The sequence below is a fragment of the Schistocerca serialis genome, chromosome 4 (genome assembly GCF_023864345.2).
Source record: "Schistocerca serialis cubense isolate TAMUIC-IGC-003099 chromosome 4, iqSchSeri2.2, whole genome shotgun sequence".
Lineage (NCBI taxonomy): Eukaryota > Metazoa > Arthropoda > Insecta > Orthoptera > Acrididae > Schistocerca > Schistocerca serialis.
In genome coordinates this window covers 219,736,858-219,760,002 of record NC_064641.1, presented here as the reverse complement: position 1 = coordinate 219,760,002, position 23,145 = coordinate 219,736,858, and the positions used below count along the sequence as shown (strand labels likewise).

The window sequence follows — 23,145 nt, the reverse complement described above, 5'->3', positions numbered from 1 at the left end:
TTGGGAAACAGAGAACATGTATCCCTAGGGAACATTCTGTTATGTGTAATGCAATTTGTACAGCAATGAGGCTCACAGAAGTATTTCACAATTTGGCAACTGGCAAGTGATGTAGTGGTTTGATCTATTTATGCTGTCTTACAAAAGATTGAAATATCCAGTCAGATGCCAATGAAACTTTGTATACATACACCCCATCAGATTAGAGCCACAATTCTCTGCTACATGTGGAACAGCCACCAGAGTGCATTAGCATTGTTACCAACCCTGGTAGGATATATAAGGGATGTGAACAGTTTCAGATGATGTGTGATGACAGTGGAGGACATGAAGATGCCATGTACTCATGTGAGATAGCTTTGTCAGCATGTGACAATGTGTGAAAGGGTCCTCCTCATGTCTCCCCATTAGGTTGGCTGAGCACAGTGTACGGTATCTAGGTTTGTGGGGCATTTGAATGGGACAGTGACTGGATGTAGGTCCGTAAAGGTTCTGGTTGACCTCATTTGACAACTGCAATGGAGGATCACTGTCTTGTGCACTAAGCACATCGTAACCCATCCACATCTGTGCCTGCCACCCAAGAACAAGTACTACACTCCTTGCAGCATTCTGTGTCATCCTGCACTGTTTGCTGGAGACTAGCAGCAATCTGACTAGCGAACTACCATCCTCTACACAGGCAACACAAATGGCTGCATTTGGAGTGGTGCGATGGCCAGGAAGCATGGACTGCTGATGAATGGCATTGCATTGTGTTGTGTTGTGTTCATTGATGATTTGCAGTTCTGTACCATCCAAGATGACCTTTGCCTGCAAGATGGCAGTGGTCTGTTGAAATGTGCCATTCTTCTAATGTTTTGGGGAGGCACAGTGGTAGGACTCCTGGTGTCATAGTGTGGTGGAGCTACTGCATATCACTTCACATCATGGCTGGTACTGATAGAGGGAACTCTGATGGCACAATGGTATCTCTTGGACATCTAGCATCCTCATTTGGTACTTCTCATGCAACAGCATTGTGGTGGCATTTTTCAACAGGATTGTGCTTATCCACACGTAGCATGTGTCACTATGAACTGTGTACATGGTGCTGATGTACTCCAATGGCACCAGTGTCCAGGACATTAATGAGCAGTTTCATCAGCTGCAGGGCAGCTCTTCACAGGAGATGATGCAATGGTTTTATGACATCCTTCAAGACTGAATCAGGCCAGAGAGGGTGTGACTTTGTAGTGTTAAGTAGGCTCATACCACCAAGTTCTGCATAAATTTCACTGGAGTTGTAATCACTGAAAATAACATTATATGCCAGAATGAGATTTTCACTCTGCAGCGGAGTGTGTGCTGATATGAAAATTTCTGGCAGATTAAGGTACTGAGTTCGAGTCTCGGACTGGCACACAGTTTTAATCTGTGAACTGAGAGTATCCTTTTCTGTCATGACTGTTAACCATGTGTAGTAAGTACTATTTACAAACATCCTGTTAACCATGTGTAGTAAGTACTATTTACAAACATATCTAAATTATGACAATTATACATGGGAGAAAAGAGTATAAACTTCACAAATCATGTATTAACAACAAATTACACTATGATGATTGTATTATTTACCTATTCCTTTTATGAAATACACTTGCTTCTTGTCTGAAAGCAACTTGATGCTTGGAATCTGACAGAAGAAGTCTTCAAACATCACTGTGGCCATTGAATTTATGTTTGATACAGCAATGCTGTTGGAATGAAAGGTTAGTTTAGTGCACTCAACAAACAAAGAAAACATTAAAATTTAATAATCAGATAACATTTTTCTAACAAAAAGCTGTAATACTTTCTTTTTCATTTTCATAAATTATATTGAATTTATTTTACTTTTTATATTTTATTATTCATAGAGTTATTTATTAAATCTCTCAGTAATTTGAAGTGGGAATAATTAAGTGGTTCCAGAATTAATTATCACTCTGAAGTGGAGTGTGTGCTGATATGAGATTTCCTGACAGGCTGAAACTGTGTGATGGACCACGAGTTGAAGCCGGGAGTAGTACTGGCAGAAATAAAGGTCTGAGGATGGGTTGTCAGCCATGTGTGGATAGCTCAATTGGTAGAGCACTTGTCTGGCTGTGAAAGGCAAATGTGTGTGTGTGTGTGTGTGTGTGTGTGTGTGTGTGTGTGTGTTTTATACACTCACTAACAAAGACATCTGAAATGATTACACAGATATTTTGTTGTACATCATTCTGTTCACTGTGTGCAATGTGTGAGTGAGAGTCTTATTATTGAAATAATATAACTAAATGAAACCTGATAACAAGTGAAGTTTAAGAAGGGTGTAGTCCAGTAACTATTAGGTTATCAAAGATTCCACATCTCTACCACAAATCAATCAATTTGTTGTTGTTGTTGTGGTCTTCAGTCCTGAGACTGGTTTGATGCAGCTCTCCATGCTACTCTATCCTGTGCAAGCTTCTTTATCTCCCAGTACTTACTGCAACCTACATCCTTCTGAATCTGCTTAGTGTATTCATCTCTTGGTCTCTCTCTATGATTTTTACCCTCCACACTGCCCTCCAATGCTAAATTTGTGATCCCTTGATGCCTCAGAACATGTCCTACCAACCGGTCCCTTCTTCTTGTCACGTTGTGCCACAAACTCCTCTTCTCCCCAATTCTTTTCAATACCTCCTCATTAGTTATGTGATCTACCCATTTAATCTTCAGCATTCTTCTGTAGCACCACATTTCAAAAGCTTCTATTCTCTTCTTGTCCAAGCTATTTATCATCCATGTTTCATTTCCATACATGGCTACACTTCATACAAATACTTTCAGATACGACTTCCTGACACTTAAATCTATACTCAATGTTAACAAATTTCTCTTGTTTAGAAACACTTTCTTTGCCATTGCCAGTCTACATTTTATATCCTCTCTACTTCGACCATCATCAGTTATTTTGCTCCCCAAATAGCAAAACTCCTTTACTACTTTAAGTGTTTCATTTCCTAATCTAATTCCCTTAGCATCACCTGATTTAGTTCGACTACATTCCATTATCTTCATTTTACTTTTGTTGATGTTCATCTTATATCCTCCTTTCAAGACACTATCCATTCCGTTCAACTGCTCTCCCAAGTCCTTTGCTGTCTCTGACAGAAGAACCTCAAAGTTTTTATTTCTTCTCCATGGATTTTAATACCTACTCCAAATTTTTCTTTTGTTCCCTTCACTGCTTGCTCAATATACAGCATATGTGGAGGATAATTAACATCTGAAGTAATCAGCTTACTGGTGTAGCAGGAGAGACAATATTCAGTAACAAACCATCTTGAATACTAGGGATTAATATTAATTGTGATATAATAGAAGTGTCTGTTGTTTCAGTGCCATCGGTATATGGATATAACTGCATATCCATAGAAGCATGTCCTGGTAAAGCTTTTCTAACATTAAGGAATTCCATCTCTAAACATAGTTGCCCGAAGTAATGTTTTACAGTGTAATGTGTACTTGATTTTAACATTTTTTATAGTCACCTACCTTTTGTACTATAGTCAATTTTAGTGCTAATTATTGAAATGTTATGAGAACTATGTAATGTATTTTTGTATGATGTAATGACTATCATTTGCCATTAGTGTTAAACATATTTTTTTCTTAGACTTAAGTTAGAAGTAAAAGTAAGTGTACTGAAGTAGGGCATTTTGTCTCATTTTTTCATGTACTGTGGCAGAGAAGAACCACCTCCAAGGGAACTAATTGCAGTGCATTTCCTTGCTAACTGCCTCTTGGACCTGTTGACGGCACGGACAGCTGGGTGAGAAAGTGTGTTAAAGCTCATTGAAAAAGTTAAAATGCTAGTAAAAAATACTAAACATTGAGCAAGTGAAATTTAACTTCTTTGCTACCCATGAGGATTAATATTTTGTTTGGAAGACAAGACTTGTATCAAATGATATGCATCTTTAAATGTAATCTTAGCTTAAAAATGAGATAACTTATGATGAAGATGCCTAATTTTTTGTTAAAAGTATAACTCGCAGATATTTTATGTAAATATACAATACACTGTATGTGAATATTTTGTATAGGGATTTCTGTATGGCCAGTTCACATAAGTATAAATTGGAAAAAAAGTATGTTTTGTCGTTTTGATTAGATTTCATATGTAAAATATTTGTGTGTGTAGATTTTAAACCTAATGTCTGGCGTCACTTGTGGTCATTGAATTGTCCAGTTAGTTATTTGCAATATATATCTGGTCAATCCAATGAGGGAGTGATGTGATGAAGCAAGCTGAGATAATTTTAATTCCCCTCTTGTTTTGCCATCTGCCTCCTTAAATTCATTTTTTCATGTTTAACTAATCACTATTAACATACATGAATATAATCTGCATTTTCATAAAAGAGAAAGATTGGCCCTCTGTTTTAAAGTGTTTAACATCAGATCTAATTTTGTACTTAGTTTTATGTATGTAATTGATTTTCTAATTGATTTCAACTATGCCTAGTTACTATCTTTTGTTATAAGGTGAAATCAGTAATTGTTTCGTAGCTTAAATTCTATTGTTGACAGATAAACAAATATAAACATTGTTCTAATTATAAACATTTGATGGAACAAATACTAGTAATCTTAAAGTATCTATTTGGCTCTATTTGAAAACAAGTTAGCAAAGCCAGCCCTTAACTAATTCCAAAGTAATTAACAGTTTTGTCAAAAGTATTGTTTTCATAACGATATTTGATAATTTCATCAATTAAACAAATAATTTGGCCTAACATTTGTAGTAGCAGAAACTGTTAAAAAAGAACCAATTTTTTGATGTAGTCAGTTAATTTAATGAGTTAAGCTTTAACTGTAATTTCTTGAAATTAAACATTAAACAATGTGTAATTTCAGTACCTACTATTGTGATGACAAATAAGCGCCCAAATTTTGGTCGCGAGATAGTCAGTCCACAGCCGAGTTTCAGACAAGTAACCTGTGCTAGTTAGAATGACAACAATTCTTCAACTTAACTGTGAAATAAGTGTTGCACCAATAGACTGTGCATTAAAGGAATGACAGTGACTGGTCAATTTATTTGAAGGACTGTGAACTATGTGGTTATGTTTTTACTGCTCATAGATGCTCAACAGAAAACTATTGTAGCAGTATGTGGAGGTTTGCCTGCACACTATTAATGAGCTTTATGAAAAGTTTAAGCAATAACGCACTGGCCATACATATATAACTGTGTATTATTGGGAGGCTGTGCAAAGTGAAAGTAAACTATGATGAAACACAAATGTGTACCTGTCGGCTACAGTATTTACAGTAGTCAGTGTCCGAATTACAAACCCCATTTTTCAGCCAATGTAGCAAAGCAGTATGTCGACACTGAGGACAACAAATAAAGAGAGAAATAAAATCAGGTGAAACTGCTACAGAGGTAACTGATGTTAAAGATGAATACCCTTTGCAGATATCATGTAATGATTCTAATGTATCTTCAGCATGAAGTACAAGTTAGTATAACACATCACAATTGCACAGTGTTGCAGAGCAAAGTATTAGGTATTGAGTCACGCTACATACAACAGCTGTCATTACAAAAGCTACATAGTAGATGCTTGATTAATTACTGAAGGAGACAGGAGACTAGTGGTTGATCATAATAAAGTAAAAAGAGCCCAAAAGAAAGTCTTGAATCACTTGATGAAGAATTTCATGGTCAATGCAGGACAAGAAAGACTGAATGTTATCTTCTTTGATGGAAGCCAAGATTTCACTGAAATCTGTTATGAGCAGGTAATTCAAGTTACCAGTTTCCAAGTATTGTGAAAGAAGAACATTACACAGTTTGCAGTCATCCAGGTGGAATGTATTTTTGCCATTTTACTCAAGAGAAAGACTTAATGAAAAGGAAATATGCTGAAGTTATTGCTGATTGGGAAAGAGAAGTCAAGCACTGTGTTGAGACAAAGCTTAATTGTAAACTAACCTGATGGGTTTGTGCTCTTCATACCAATGAGTATCTATGAGCCACTTGATCAAACAGCTGGATGGGAAAACTTTGTCTAACAGCAAGTGGAGTGCTTGATAGTGCAACAGAACTTGTCATCCATCCCTCAGTTCTCACAATTGTCTTTCCAGAGTGTCTGGTTCCAATGAGTGACTCTGTTGTCAAAGATCTGTCTACATGTAGGGCCTATGGTTACAGGATAACTCAGGCTACAAGGACAGGTACAGTTCTGACTGGTATTGCAGTACCAGAAATTGGTTCTGCAAGCCACTCTCGGTGGTTAACAACTGCAAATAGGATTTATCATGTATGACTTTGAAAACATGACCTTAAAGGCAACAACTTGAAAACATTACAAGTGCTTGTGGAATACACTGTTGCTGTTCACTATCCCTGCTGTTTTACAATCAAATCAAAATTCTCTTGGATGGAAGGACTCTGCCATATTCTTTACAAACTGAAGCTCCTAAAATCCCAGAAGAAGGCAGTAGCAGATATTGTTTTCTGACAATCCAATGTTCATCGTGGTTCACATTTAGTGAAATGGTGCTTCAGACACTTTTATGCATGGAAGACCAAGAAGAAAGGAAAGCAGGGACACAGAAGACAACTGAATTGAGGAATGAAGATGATGATATAGCAGGAGCCCTATTTGATTGCCCTAGGAAGACATCTGCAGTAAATCTATGTGCAATTTCACTTTTGGAACTGACAGGCTAGTCAGAATAAGTATATCAGCCTTCACATTTTTGTAAACTCAAAACATCAGAAACTTGGAAGCTTGTTCAAGAGCCAATGCAAGTTCAAATGTAGCAATGTCATGACAGTCCATGGAGAGGTAGGTGAAACAAGGGACAGAGGCTCCTGATAAATAAGAATCATACATTATATGCCAGGAAGCACACAGAAGAATGAGTTATAGGAATGAATCAAAGCAAGAGTAGATCTATATTGTTAATTGAAGTTTTTTTCATTCACATGATGTGTTTTCAGTGTTTGATAATAGAGGCAAAATAAAAAGCTGTTTGAGTTCAATAAACCACTTTTTGAGCAAATTTTTCTTTTGTTTGTCTTAATTTATACCATTTTGTTGGAAATATACATATATATTATAATAAAGTGCAAATTTACCAAGCTAAATATTTACCAATAAAGAAAAACCTTTTAAATTTGAATATTTCACATCAAAAGGCACATTTTTGGACCCCCTCATTCACAAAAATCACGAAATTTTTGTCCTCTAAAATGACAAGCCCTAACGTACAGATTACTGAAGTTCACATTCAAAGCTCTTTGTAACATTTTAGAGGATTATGAAGAAATAATTTGGTAGTAGACACTCAGGATCAAGGAAGTCACAACACATCTCAAAATTTTCAACATGAAAGTGGTCATTATTTGTTTTAGATATTCAAGCTGGTAAAGTTATTTTGTTTCTTCACTATTGGTGGAAGCAAAACACATAATAGATTTCCGGAGACTATTCATTATTAAGTCACAAGTTCACGGGCTGTTTTGCACGTTTCAACATCACTTCTGACTGTACAACCAAACTGAAGTCTGCGAATCTCTAACAAAATAATAAGGACAGCTTTCTAAGGTGTTGGTTTTCTTTTGTCACCACAAGTGTCTACTACCAAATCATTTTTCTCAGAGTTTTCCACAGTGCCATGAAAAGCTATGATTAAGTTGCTATTCAGAAAGAAGGAATGATGGACATTGCAGTATGGATGATGCCATGTGGTGAAGAAAACCATGTACCATGGAAATTATGGACCAGTGTCGAAACTTTTTGCTGTTGGATCATGTTTCAGTATTAAGGGAAATAATGGGATACTTGTTTTAAAAAAGACATGGACAATTTCCTTCCCCTAAGTGAGCTTGTGCTCCATCTCTAATGACATCATGATGGGATGTTAAATCTTTATCTTCCTTTCTTCTTCTCTCCTTCTGAGAATTGCAAGAACACTGAAACTTATTGAAAAAGACTATGAAGCACCACCAGAACATTTTCTGCCATTATTTTGAGACTAAGATTTAACCATGGATGCTATAATAAATATTTTTTCTGCAGAGTAATGCCAAATTGTTCTGTATGTAAATCATGTCTAATTTTGTTCTAAAAAAATTATAACTGCAAACAGTAAATACAGAATGGCATATGAACTCAAACTGTGACCATCAACTCGATCAAAGATATAATTCAGTTCCAGAGATGTGTAAGCATTGAGTGCAATATATACATTTAAGTAGCACATGGTCAAAGTAGAGAGGATATAAAATGCAGACTGGCAATAACAAGAAGAACATTTCTGAAAAAGAGGAATTTGTTAGTATGTAATATAAATTTATGTGTTAGAAAGTCTTTTCTGAAGGTATTTGTCTGGAGTGTATCCTTGTATAGAAGTGAAAGTGGATGATATGCAAATAAGCATTTCAGCAAGAAGAGAACAGTAATAACTGAAATGTAGTGCTACAGAAGAATGCTGAAGATTAGATGAGTAGACAGAATAACTGATGAGGAGATACTGAATCTAATTGGGAAAAGAACAAACTTATGGCACAACTTGACTAAAAGAAAGGTTTGGTTTGAAGGACACATTTGAGGCACCAAGGAATGGTCAGTTAGGTGATGGAGGGAAGAGAGTATATGGGGGGAGGGCAGTAAATTGTAGACAGCGACCTAGACATTCACATTAAGCAGGGTCAATTGGACGTAGGTTTCAGTTAGACTAGTGTGGAGAGCTGCATCAGACCAGAGATAATTAGTAACATTTGTAAAGAATGAAACTGGTTGCATGGACATGATTGCCTATAGCAAATAACAAAAGAAACATTAAAAAATCATACTAAAGCACCTAAGGAGTGTGTCAAAGCCATCATGGGTATAATGCCACCTTCCTCACTTCTTACTTAGTTACTTTGATCCAGAAGCTGCAGTGTTGGACCTGACTATTATAAGTAGCACAATACCAATTAACTCATCTTTTTCTAGTGATTCAATAACTTATAGAAACTTCTGGCTGATTGTGTTGTCTGATTTTTTGTTCATTTTAATTTGAGAACAAACTGGCACACTCTTTCTGTTGGTTGTGGTAATATCTGAGAAAGGACTGAACATTCCATGTTGTGTCCATGTTAATGAAGTGAATTACAGAAGTGTTATGAGTCAATTGTAATCTGCACATGAAAAACAGAAAGTCTGGCACAAATCTTCATTTGTCCAGAGTCATGTCACATTCAATGCCATCACATTTCACTCAAGAAATACGTTCATGGAGCACTTAAATATCTCCTGAGATGTTTACTGTTATTATAACTGTAATATTTAAGACTGTTTTCTCCACCATCCTAAAAATTTACATAGCCGATTGTTGGGTCTTGTTGGAAAATCTTTGCCTCTCAGTCATCACTGCAGTCTTTTGAACAGGTTGTTGAAAACACACACACACACACACACACACACACACACACACACACTCACTCACTCACTCACTCACTCTCTCTCTCCCCCTTCCCCCCACGCTACTATAATTTGGCAGCTGAATCTAATCATCTCACTAATTGAGGAACAGAGAGAAATGCATATAATTCAAAATAAATGTGTGAAACATTTGCTAATTTAAAGCACTATTGTTATTTAGAGAAGTATACCTCAGAGCGCCATTGAAGAGAGATCCCATGACAAGTCCCAGAAATCCAGGCAAAAAGGAAAACTTGTCCTCCACAAAGAATGGCACTATTTCATCTATCTTGCTGATGTAGCCCAAAGAGAGTGGGTCACAGTTAACATAATTGGCGAAAATGACCATGCCAACTACCCAAGACAAACTAAACAATACTGTGATGACAGGTATGTTTGTCATGAGTGTTCTAAAAAGAAAACAACATTTAATTATTAACTAATTCATGGTATACTTTAGGATAAGCTATTCTGTTCACAGTATTAAAACTGTGGTATTAAGCAAACATAAATGATTATCAGACTCTCATTATAATATTTGCATATCAATAATGCTATGAATTTATGTCATTAACTGTAAGAATCTTAAATTTAAAAAGATTCTATTGTTTCAAGAACTTACTTAGTAACTTCACGAACAGATCCCATGCTGATATATCTTTGCACAAAATTTTGTTGGCAGCCAAATATTGACAGTGACATGAAAAGTTGACCAAACACAGCTGATAGTGTTGCAACACGGATTGTAGGGTCAAGATCAAAGCTGTAAATGAGAATGAGTTTGAAGATACCATGATTTTTTAAAAATAGAAGAGTTATAGTAGTTATTTGACTGCAATTTTTCACTTTAACAGTATGCACATTACATACTGCGGGAATATATCAAACTTACTCAAAAAACTGCAATCTTCCTTGTTCACTTGGTATCTTGAATACGTCTGCTACACCTCCTGGTACATCTAGTGCTCCCTTAATTATTATAGTCACACTGCATGCAATAGTCACCAAGCCTTGAATCATATCAACATGTATTGCAGATTTTAGTCCACCCTGAAAAAAAAATGACCGGTTAGTGTATTAAAGTAAATTGTCAATACAGAAAACCAATGTGACAAAGAACAAATAAACGTCAGCCATATGTCAATGACTTTCACAAAAAAATTTCTACATAAATTTCATTCACTACTTAGGATAGGGATCTTTGAGCTTAAGTTGCAGAATATTAATCTGTTATGATTGCTGAATTCAGAGATCTCCACATTCTGTTTCATACATCCAATTTAGAACTATAAATGAAAGCACAAATCTCTGATCACACATTGGGAAGTGTGGGGAAGAAACAGTCAGCTCATAAAATTTGGTATCAATACTAAGTTTGAAAATTTGTAGTGGCAAGAATGTCAGGCATTGCTCAAAACTAGTGTTACAGACTAAACTCCAAATGATATCATAAGCATTTACCTCGTTCTAAAGGCACAAATAACCATTGCCACTGTCATTTATACTAAAAAATTATTGTAATTTCTGAATCATGAGTACTATTGTAAAATCTGGTGTTTGAAACTAGTAATTCTAATGACTGTGTGGGTCACAAGCTGTAGGTAGATTTAGAAACTGTACGAGAACAAATTTTAACTAGAGCAGTTGATCGGCACATAATCAAGACTGAAAACAATGCTAAGCTTTCAAACAGTCTTTCTTCAGAACTAATACAGATCCGTTTTACATAATGTTATTGTCATGCGTGACTACTTTACAGCAAGGCTGCAGCATGTTGTTTTGGATGGATAGTCATTGATAGAAGTGAAAACTGCTTCAGGCGTGCCCTTGAGAAATGTATTTGCTGTTCATGATGTATATTAAAGATGAAGCAGCCAATATTAATAGTAACTTTATATGCAAACATTTTAGGATAGGATTTACTGTGACTGTTATTGATACTGAATGAAACAACAAGTTTATTGTTCAGTCACTGTTTGTTTATATCCACAACATATTTCAAAGTTATGAACCTCCATCTGTTAATATGACATGTATGTGTTGTGTTACAACTTTGTGGTAACCTGTGCCACTGCCTATTAGAGAAACAAAACACTACTTCAGAACATGGTTCTGGGGAAAGTTTTGACTAAATGTAAATATAAAGTGAAAGTAATTGAAAGTATTTTGTTTTAGTTGTTTTATTTTCATGTTTACAGTTATATTTCATTTTGAGTCAAAACCCTCCCCAAACCTATGTTCTGAAATAGTGTTTTGTTTCTCAATTAGACTGTGCCACAGATTGCCCCAAAGTCATAACACAACATGCAGATGTCATATTAACACATATAAATCAAATTGATGATGGAAGTTTGAACATTTGAATTGCATTATGGATATAAATAAACAGTGAATGGTAACAGAAAACTTGTTGTTTCATCCAATATTAACAGTAACCTCAGACTTTTTTCAGATGATGAATTTATTTGCTGCAAAAATATCTAAGCAGGTCTTGATAAGATTTGAATGTGATGCAGATGTTGGCAGCATACAGAAATCCAAAATTATGCACTTCACAAAATCCAGAAAAATAGTATCCTATGTCTACAATATCAATGAGATACCTCATATATGTACATGGGTGTAAATACTTTTGGATTGGAGTTGCTGATAGACACAGGCAATTTCAAGCTAAAGTAAAACACACACACACACACACACACACACCTACCAACCTATGCCCCTATACGGTGTGGATTGGACAAACACTGCCAATGCTGCATTTCAGCAGGTGGAGCAGGCTGTGGTGGGGATTGTGTTGGGTAGGGTGCATGGAGGGAGAGAGAGGTTGGAGGCAGGGAGAGAGATTGGGGATGAGAGGCTAGTTACTCAGAGGGACAGAGCCAGTTTGCAGGCTCTCCTTGCAACACGGTCTTTGTTCTCATCATTGTCTTGGCCTCAATCTCCAGTAACCCATTGTCCCCACACCCTAAACTCAATAGTTTCCACTTCCTCTTTCCTGTCACCCATCCCAATCCACATCCCCACATCACCTTCAGCATGCTCTGCTCCCTGCTGGCTCAGACAACAGTGCATCACATGCCTAGCCAGTGCACCTGCCATCCCTTTCTCCTGTATTCCTAGCTGGCAGTCTGGCTGTCTCCCTCTGAGCCACTGGCCACAAAACCCCAAAACCTCTCCCTGCATCCTGGCTCTCTTTTCTCCCTCTACCCACCCCACTTGACACAACCCCAACCGCAACCTAGTCCACATGCTGAAATGCAGCACTGCCGCTGTTCGTCCAGCCTCTACCACACAGGGGCAAAGGTAGGTGTGTGTGTGTGTGTGTGTGTGTGTGTGTGTGTGTGTGTGTGTGTGTGTGTGTGTTCAAATGGTTCAAATGACTCTGAGCACTATGGGACTTAACTTCTGAGGTCATCAGTCCCCTAGAACTTAGAACTACTTAAACCTAACTAACCTAAGGGCATCACTCACATCCATGCCCGAGGCAGGATTCGAACCAAACTGTAGCGCCTAGAACTGCTTGGCCACCCCGGCTGGCCAAACACGTGTGTGTGTGTGTGTGTGTGTGTGTGTGTGTGTGTGTGTGTGTGTGTGTGTGTGTGCGCGCGCGTTTACTTTAGCTTGAAAAAGGATTATTCCAAAAGCTGCTAAGTTTTCTTTCTTTCTGTGTATGCCTGTCGACAACTCAATGCTTCTGCTTTTCAATGCGTTTTCTCCTTTAATTAAAAATATTTACATTCTGCCATCACTTTCCTACAACATGGGCACCTGGGTGAATCACTTTGTGTGGATATAAAATAGAGTGATCACATAGGCTCTGTCATGTGTAGAACAGGTGGCAGACCTCGTTTCATTACCAGGATGCTGGGAAAATGCCATCAGTCCAGTAAAGAGATTGCTTACAAAGCACTTACGCATCCCATCTTAGAATAATGCCCATATGTGCAGGACTCATACCAAGCAGAACTAACAGAAGATACTGAATGTTTATAAAGAAGGGCAGTATGAATGATCACAGATTTTGTTTGACACACAGGAGAGCATCTTGGGACTGCTAAAAAACCTGAAGTAGTACATTCTTTAAGACTGGAGCCAATTATCCTGGAGAAACCTGCTTAAAAATGTTCAAGAACCAGTACTAGTCACAAATCTAAAGATAACTGCAGTTCCCTACATGTGACTCCTGCAGGGATCATGAAGACGAGATTATACTAATTGCACAAGCATCTGAGCATTCTTTATTCCCACACTCCATAAGCAATTGTTTTATAATGTTACAGAGTTCAATTTAAGTGAGAGAGAGAGAGAGAGGGAGAGAGAGAGAGAGAGAGAGAGAGAGGTGCATGTGCATTAGGATTGTAGGATCGAAGGATGCAGAGAGAGAGAATTCCCACGTATGTAATTCAGAGAAGCTGATATTGGGAGTTAGGTAGGAGTGTGGAATCCATATAGGATGAACTGTAAAGCAGCCATTGAATTTGAGCTGATTTATCACATACCTGTTTTTATGGGTGCTGTACCATAGACAGGGTAGGATATACTTGTGACAGGACTGAAATAGGATTTACTGGATGGATGCACATGGGTATTACACATTTGATAATTGGTATGGAATAGGGGTGTCTAAATTGCAGACCAAGACATTTACTAGATTGTGGGGTTGGTGGAATACCACTTTTGGAGTATAGGATAAGATTGTGAGTAGGCTATTTCATTTCTGGGTGTGATGATTGGACATTGATTCCTGGCAAAGGATATGGTTAATTTATTCCAGTGTCCTGGGGACAGTTGGAGAATTTGGGGCATGTGTGGAAATGATATAAGAGATCTGTCTAGGTTTGAAGGATTGTAACTGTCTACAAATGTCTTAGTAAAACCTTCAACACACGAAGCAAGGAATTGTTCATGACTGCATATGTGATATCCACAGGTGACTAGGCTATATGTAGAAAAGTAGTTACGTGTTAGGGTATAATTTCCGTCTCTAATGACCATGATGTCAACAGGATACTAAACTGTAACTTTCCTCCTTCCTTCTTTCAGGATGTAATTTATCAGGTGTATAAGGAATGAGGTAGCAGGTTTTAGGTTTTAGGATGCTGGGAGAGGTGGAATTTACCAGTGGCAAGGGCATGAGCATAAGGGCTATTGTTATGAAAAGAGGTCGTATCAAAAGTGATGAATTGGAATCATGGTTTAATGGAATGTTGATAGTTTAGAGACAGTTTGCGTCCTTGATGTGGGAATGGACAATGGGTTGGAGACATTGGTTAACCAAGGCCAAGATTCCTTCCTCATCCCCAGATTCAGTCATAATTGGCTGGTCAAGGGCCTACTCTCCTCCTCCCATTTCCTTCACTGGAAACACTTATTTGTCACCAGCCTCTCAGACCAAAACCAACCAATAGCCAATATTGAACCTTCTTCTCCTATTTCATATGTCTGTCCACTTGTGAGCGTCCCTCATTCCCATCCAACCACTCACTGGTTACCTTCCTGAAATTCCTTACCACCAAATTAGTCTCACCCTCATTTGCTAAGTCCATGCCCAAAAACATGAGCATATTGTTTGAGAAAAGAACAGCTATCAATAGGTTTGTATAGACCCTGAATTGATTATCCTCCTTGCAGACAAAGGCTCCAGCACTGCCACAAAGACATAAATCATATCAGAAATGAGATCCATCAGAGATGTGTAATGATTATAATAGAGGGAAACATTCCACGTAGGAAAAATATATCTAAAAACAAAGATGATGTGACTTACCAAATGAAAGTGCTGGCAGGTCGACAGACACACAAACAAACACAAACATACACACAAAATTCAAGCTTTCACAACAAACTGTTGCCTCATCAGGAAAGAGGGAAGGAGAGGGAAAGACGAAAGGATGTGGGTTTTAAGGGAGAGGGTAAGGAGTCATTCCAATCCCGGGAGCGGAAAGACTTACCTTAGGGGGAAAAAAGGACGGGTATACACTCGCACACACACACACATATCCATCCACACATATACAGACACAAGCAGACATATTTAAAGACAAAAAGTTTGGGCAGAGATGTCAGTCGAGGCAGAAGTGCAGGGGCAAAGATGTTGTTGAATGACAGGTGAGGTATGAGTGGCGGCAACTTGAAATTAGCGGAGATTGAGGCCTGGTGGATAACGGGAAGAGAGGATAAATTGAAGAGCAAGTTCCCATCTCCGGAGTTCGGATAGGTTGGTGTTAGTGGGAAGTATCCAGATAACCCGGACGGTGTAACACTGTGCCAAGATGTGCTGGCCGTGCACCAAGGCATGTTTAGCCACAGGGTGATCCTCATTACCAACAAACACTGTCTGCCTGTGTCCATTCATGTGAATGGACAGTTTGTTGCTGGTCATTCCCACATAGAATGCGTCACAGTGTAGGCAGGTCAGTTGGTAGATCACGTGGGTGCTTTCACACGTGGCTCTGCCTTTGATCGTGTACACCTTCCGGGTTACAGGACTGGAGTAGGTGGTAGTGGGAGGGTGCATGGGACAGGTTTTACACCAGGGGCAGTTACAAGGGTAGGAGCCAGAGGGTAGGGAAGGTGGTTTGGGGGTTTCATAGGGATGAACAAAGAGGTTACGAAGGTTAGGTGGACGGCGGAAAGACACTCTTGGTGGAGTGGGGAGGATTTCATGAAGGATGGATCTCATTTCAGGGCAGGATTTGAGGAAGTCGTATCCCTGCTGGAGAGCCACATTCAGAATCTGATCCAGTCCCGGAAAGTATTCTGTCAGAAGTGGGGCACTTTTGTGGTTCTTCTGTGGGAGGTTCTGGGTTTGAGAGGATGAGGAAGTGGCTCTGGTTATTTGCTTCTGTACCAGGTCGGGAGGGTAGTTGCGGGATGCGAAAGCTGTTGTCAGGTTGTTGGTGTAATGGTTCAGGGATTCCGGACTGGAGCAGATTCGTTTGCCACGAAGACCTAGGCTGTAGGGAAGGGACCGTTTGATGTGGAATGGGTGGCAGCTGTCGTAATGGAGGTACTGTTGCTTGTTGGTGGGTTTGATGTGGACGGACGTGTGAAGCTGGCCATTGGACAGGTGGAGGTCAACATCAAGGAAAGTGGCATGGGATTTGGAGTAGGACCAGGTGAATCTGATGGAACCAAAGGAGTTGAGGTTGGAGAGGAAATTCTGGAGTTCTTCTTCACTGTGAGTCCAGATCATGAAGATGTCATCAATAAATCTGTACCAAACTTTGGGTTGGCAGGCCTGGGTAACCAAGAAGGCTTCCTCTAAGCGACCCATGAATAGGTTGGCGTACGAAGGGGTCATCCTGTTCCCTTTAATTGTTGGTATGTCTGGCCTTCAAAAGTGAAGAAGTTGTGGGTCAGGATGAAGCTGGCTAAGGTAATGAGGAAAGAGGTTTTAGGTAGGGTGGCAGGTGATCGGCGTGAAAGGAAGTGCTCCATCGCAGCGAGGCCCTGGACGTGCGGGATATTTGTGTATAAGGAAGTGGCATCAATGGTTACAAGGATGGTTTCTGGGGGTAACGGCTTGGGTAAGGATTCCAGGCGTTTGAGAAAGTGGTTGGTGTCTTTAATGAAGGATGGGAGACTGCACATAATGGGTTGAAGGTGTTGATCTACGTAGGCAGAGATGCATTCTGTGGGGGCTTGGTAACCAGCTACAATGGGATGTGTAATGAGTTAGATTATACATGAAATGGCATACACAGCCACTGTGGGCTGTTTTTGTAATGCTTATTAATGGCCACTTATGACCATTCTTAATCTACTCACATTTATAACTATGGGAATTACTTGTATGAAGGTGTGCTGAAAAGTAACACTTCCAAAAATGTTTTTTGTTAAAACTCTTAAAGATTTTTTCCTTCAGCAGGACAATGCAGACCATAAACAAGCACTTTGACATCTGGAACAATCTGATGCCTTGGGTTCACTGTCATCGATCACCCTTCACACAAGCCTGGCTTGGGCCCTTTTGATTTTCATCTGTTTCCAAAATCAAGAACATCTTTGAGGATTTCACTTTCATAGTGATGAAGTGGTGCAAGCAGAGGAGAGGTTGTGGTTCTATAAACAAAGTTAAACATTCTACAGTAGCAGTATCAACAAAATGGTCTCTCATTGGGAGAAATGTGTTCATCACCAGGGTGACAATGATGAGAAATAAATATGTAGACATGAAGAAAACTGATGTAGAACAGCATTTGTTTTATTTAAAGAGCTTCCATGTTCTTCCAAAGAAATTCAGAGGCATTTATTTTCAGCACAAAGGTACTGCTCCTCCACTTACACAACTCATCTGTTATTTTTATCTAATAATCCATTCTAAGCATAACAGTGTTCTAGGTTTGTTTGGTTTCTGGGTTTTATGGAGAAAGCTTTGGGAGATGCAGCATATGAAAGAGGTCAGCAAGTCAAGGTCTGGATGGTACAAGGGATTGAATGGGGCATTACTTGGGAGGGGTAGGATATGTCCTGTTGGGTAATGGCATTCAAAGAACATAGTAAGAACACAGTAGAATGGATAAATTTTGGAGGTGGGATATGAAGTGGTCTTCTAGTTGTTGGAGAAGAAAGGTAAGAAGGAAGAAAGGACATCTAGAGTTGGATTAAGATTTGAACCATCATCCTCCTAAACACAAGTCCAGTGTAGTTGCTGGAGACCAAGAACTTCAAATTAGGAGATAGGGTGTAAAACATAGGGATCTGTTGGCTATACAACATGTCAGTTATATGGTAAATGATTAATTCTACTGCTTTCAATATTTGTATCACACTATGGCTTTTGAAGTATTATACTGAAATGAGGTTTATGAAATTTTTAGCTTCAGGTACGAAATTTTTCTAGCATAGAATTGTGGAAGAAGTCATTGACATTATTCTTGTTCACCTTTAAAGTACCACAATCTTAAAAAGACAAAACTTTTAGATTCGAAGGAAGAAATTGAAATTTTGTACTAAGAATTTCAGAGCAATTAAATCATGCTACATAAAGATGCAGAGAACACATAGTTTTTTGTAAACTCACCAGTAATGTGAATACCACACTGATTGTTGTTATAGAAATTATAGATGCCCAATATGGCATCCCCACTACAGTTTTCAGCGCAACACATGGCGTGAACACTGTAACTCCCATGTTTAGGACACCACGGATCAGATAGGTCAGACTTGCCAAGCGGCGGACTAGTTTTGATTTAAATCTGAGATCCAGGTACTGTAAATAATAAATTACTATGTGAGACACAGTAAGTGGATTATAAACTATATAATTATATTTAATTTTATCTTGAAGTATTTATGAGGAAATGTTTAGTCACCATGTTATTCATCAAATAAATTTCAGCTTCTGGAAAAAGAATTTTTTTCCTCTTAAATCACATTATAACAAGAACTGCCACTTCAAGTGAATCAAATGAGCAGAGAAGAAAATAGGTCTATGATTATGGATTTTTGTACAATAATCTGGCAAAATGAAGATACACTTGACAGAATAAAAATGGCCAGAGCAGGAATACAGACATAGGTAAAATAGTTGTTAATGTGAGGTGGAGTCAAAAACAGTAAGTAATTTCTTGACATCACAGTTATTAGTATAATGCCATCATGGCTTAATGACAATCTACAGTCTGGAAAGCAAATGAGTTATAGCAGAATTCAGTTCATATCTCATTTATGTCAATTTTTATGAGTTACTGCAGTAATCAGATTAATGATCAGAACAAACAAACAGTCATTAACATTTCTGTTCTGTCAAGTCCACAGCATGTGGTTTATTTATCAGTTAGTATCATTGATTATCTATATTCTGTGAGGAAAGAAGTCTATGAATTGGTTTACATATACATTTTCTGCTAACTCTTCCCAGCTAACTAATGTGACATTCCAAAGGCTGTGGCAGTTTTTTGGCATGAGGTTAGACCAGTTATCCATATGGTTCATTTCTTTTTTGCCAAAACATTTCCAATAGCCTGAATTATGGTACAGGAGGAGGCTATCTCTGTAAATCATCTTTGCATCATTTCTGAGATGTGTACTGTGAAATGGTCTTGCTGTAAACAGATTCAGTCATAGGATATAGGTGTTACATTGATTCAATCATAAAATTACTTGTAATATACATTGGGCAACAACAAGTTTATCATCTTTTCTAAGTACTCCAAATCCACTTGAGCATATCCAGTCCCAAACTGTTACAGACATATTGCTACTGCAACATGACGTACAGATAAATTCTGGGACAAAATGAACACATTGCAACCTATATACTCATACTGGATCTTCATTTGCTGAGAAAAAGACTAATCTATCAGAAAATATTATGTTTTTCCAAACTCAGTTGATACTGTTACTAGCAAATGCTAATTGCTAGACTCAATCTTCATCACAGTGCCTCTCCTTGATAGAAGCTTGTATTCTTTATAGTAAAGCTTCTGAAAACCAGCACCAAACTGTCAATCAAGCTGGGAAATGCAGTAGTATGGTTCAAATGGACCACTTTTAAAAAAGATTTTTGCTATTATGTGTTTACAAGTTCATTATCCTGTGCTTATGTTGTTACATGCCAAATTATAGTTCCCAGGTTCCTCCTGGATTCTCCAGTATCTCAATATCATCTTATCAGTTGTTGTGCAGTGTCCTCATTAACACCATACCCTTCCCTGGCCTTCAGTTGTGTCAAACTCTTTCCTCCAGAAGAGAAGTGCTAAGGTGATTCTAAAATTAAGCTGATTAACTTAGTCTCTCTGTATGTGTCCATATAGAACTACTAGTGAAAACAAAACCAGATAGTGCAACACAAAATATTCTAATAATGGTAATGGACATTTGTATCAATCTAAACAGTTCCAGTGGTATTTCAATATAAATACATTATTTTTTGTAATTTTTGTTAATTAGTTACATGAAGTCTTTTCTTCTTCATATATTTTGCAGAAGTCAAGAGTGGCATGTCAGGGTCACCCCACATCATTAAAATAGTGGCAGAAGATGCCACAACTGAGTTTCTCAATTGTTGCAACTATTATTATCTCTGTCACCAAAAGTTTTCTTCTTCTATCTAACACAGTGTTGAAAACAGTCTAGGAAATTAACAGGTCAATGTAAAAACCGCCAGAATGAGTTATTTCAACCAATAACTATCGTGAAAATAAATGTGACTACATTTAGAATTTTAAGTCCAAAACTTTACACAAGCAGCGAACAATATAGGATGTGGCACTCTGAAAAGCAGGTTTTCTGTCAATCAAGCAGTCCATTGTTGCATGCATTATTGGTGTTGTGTCTAGTGGTGTGCAACAGAAATGTATGCAAAAATAGCAATTATGTATCAAAATATTTTCACAACAGTGTTAACCATGGCTGTCCCTCTTGGACCACCTCATTCTCCAGAGATCTCAAAAGACATTCCTGTCACCAACAATATGTTTTCACATTGCAAAAACTGTATTTGGTCTACTGTATCTACAAATACTACTACTCATCACCTTTCTGAGTACAGGAAACTTTCTTGATTTCCTATTAATTTCCCATGGAGAATGTCTCTGATAAACTGAGTGAATATCATGCAGTGCACGTATAATTGAAACACAGAGAAGCCATCTACTTTTGAGATCTGTGATAGGATTAATGGGGAACTTAAGCAAACTGAAAATAGTACGATAGGCATTTATCACAGTTTTATCCGGAGTTGTCTTTACTTGAAACTACCTGGTGCAAAGGGATGTGAAAAGTTGCGAGTTGCTAACTGCAATGCTGTAATATTTCTTTGCAGAGATGGCAAAGACTGTGATATGCTAACTACTCGAGTGAGACATTAATGGAGAACACTGAAGTATGCAATATTCCATTGTGATTAAAAATCAAATAAATTAAATACCTATCAATATTAGCTTACTGTGAATACTTATTTTATCATAAGAAAAATCTCTGTAAATTAGCTTGGCTGAAATATCACAGAGCAACAGGCCTAAAAAGGTAGCTCTGTCTTATTGAAGCAACATGTCAGGACTATGGTGAAAATGTGGAGATGAGAGAAGATGCATGAAGAAACCCAATTAACAAAATTGTGCAATATTGTGCAGCAATCAGTCAAAGTGCATAATCACAAAAATGTGACCTTTAAGTTGGTATGGATAAGAGCAGCCGTGTCACTATGTACTTTCCACACTTTATATCTGAATTTACCATAGAGAAATTGTATTACTCAGTCTATTTATTGCTTTCATGATTTATCCCACATTTTGTGGTCCCTAAATGATAAATAAAACTGCGCGCGCACACACACACACACACACACACACACACACACACACACACACACACACACACACACACACACACACACACACACACACACAGACCATTCAGCTACAAGGACCACTGATGAGATATTTGCTCTTTGGTTACTATACTCCATAAATGAAGATAATGGAAGACGGGAAGTCTAGAGGTCTGTGACTGTGGAGTGCTTATGCAAAAATTGTATGCCTTGATCTCATATTTTATCTTCAAATGAGTAACACATTTCAGGAGAATGCCATCATCAGATTGATTTTACGACAAAAAAGGACTAAACACAGGATACATGCTATTTCATGTGTTGCTAGAAAGATGTGCTCACTAATTGATGAAAGAAAAATACGGATGATTTTGCTACCACCAGTATGTCCTTATATGCAGCATGATCATGTACTATTTGGTGTAATACAATGTATTGCTTCTGTGGAATCTTACCCCACGGTAAGGTAATAGTAACAGCTAGAAATGACACAGGGCTGATTAGAACACTCTCTATTTGCCATATGGCATTAATACAAAAGCTTGTCAAAATGCTTGGCAGCCATGGAGTGAACTGAGCCCACTTTCTGAACAGAAAACCTCTCTCGTGTCATGGCATATAGGTGGTACCCCTAGAGGTGGGGTGGGGGCAATGGAGGTAGCCATAAAGGGAATGACTGTAGATGTCCAATGCTGGGTCAGGGCTAGAGTGAACCCTCAGTGAAAAGGGAGCATCACGATCCACTAGATTAGAGTTGTCCTGATGTGGTGTCCTAGGGGCTGTTAGGCTGTTATACAGAGGAAACCCTTGGATGATAGGTGTCATGAAATGGTGTCCAGGTCCAGGTGATTAGGTAGGTTGTAAATGTATGAGAATTAATGGGTAATGAACCCTGTTTTGGTTTGTCGCATGGCATGACCCCCCCCCCCCCCCTTGACCACCACCCATTTGTCAAATAGTTTGACATGTAGAACTGACAGAAACTCTTAGTCACTGAGATATAATTCAAAGACATCATCCATGGTATCTGGCTCTGTAGCTGTGGGCAAGACTGTGCGGGTCAGAGCAAATGATATATCATCGTTCGAAGTGTTGTTCCGTATGGTCCACACTGGCTTGAGCCAATTTATTGAGACTGTCTTAGGCTTGCCATCAGGCAAGATGTCAATTTTGTGAACTTTGTAATTGAGAAACTTGTTTGGTGGCTGGAGTACCAGCTGAACAGTATCATCATGAAGTATGATGAAATCACTGGCAGTTAGTGCCTAGTGGATGAAGGTCCACAAAGTGTTATGCAGCTGTGGAGGGGACACCTGAAGGTGTGCTATTTGCTGTTTGATGTCAATCATGCCTGATGCACAAAGTCTGTCTGTTGAGCAAGTGCTTTAC

At 38.3% G+C, this 23,145-nt stretch overlaps 1 protein-coding gene across 1 annotated transcript in view; it reads right to left on the bottom strand.

Moving 5' to 3' along the window:
* The window catches only part of LOC126474042 (sodium-coupled monocarboxylate transporter 1), a 320,142-nt gene that overhangs the window by 18,438 nt on the left and 278,559 nt on the right, over positions 1–23,145 (bottom strand). The window contains exons 6-10 of the mRNA XM_050101454.1: positions 18,505–18,693; positions 10,369–10,526; positions 10,099–10,239; positions 9,668–9,886; positions 1,618–1,736 (exon numbers count right to left, since the gene is read on the bottom strand). Of these exons, the coding sequence (XP_049957411.1) occupies positions 1,618–1,736; positions 9,668–9,886; positions 10,099–10,239; positions 10,369–10,526; positions 18,505–18,693 (826 nt within the window). The remainder of the gene's footprint in view (positions 1–1,617; positions 1,737–9,667; positions 9,887–10,098; positions 10,240–10,368; positions 10,527–18,504; positions 18,694–23,145) is intronic.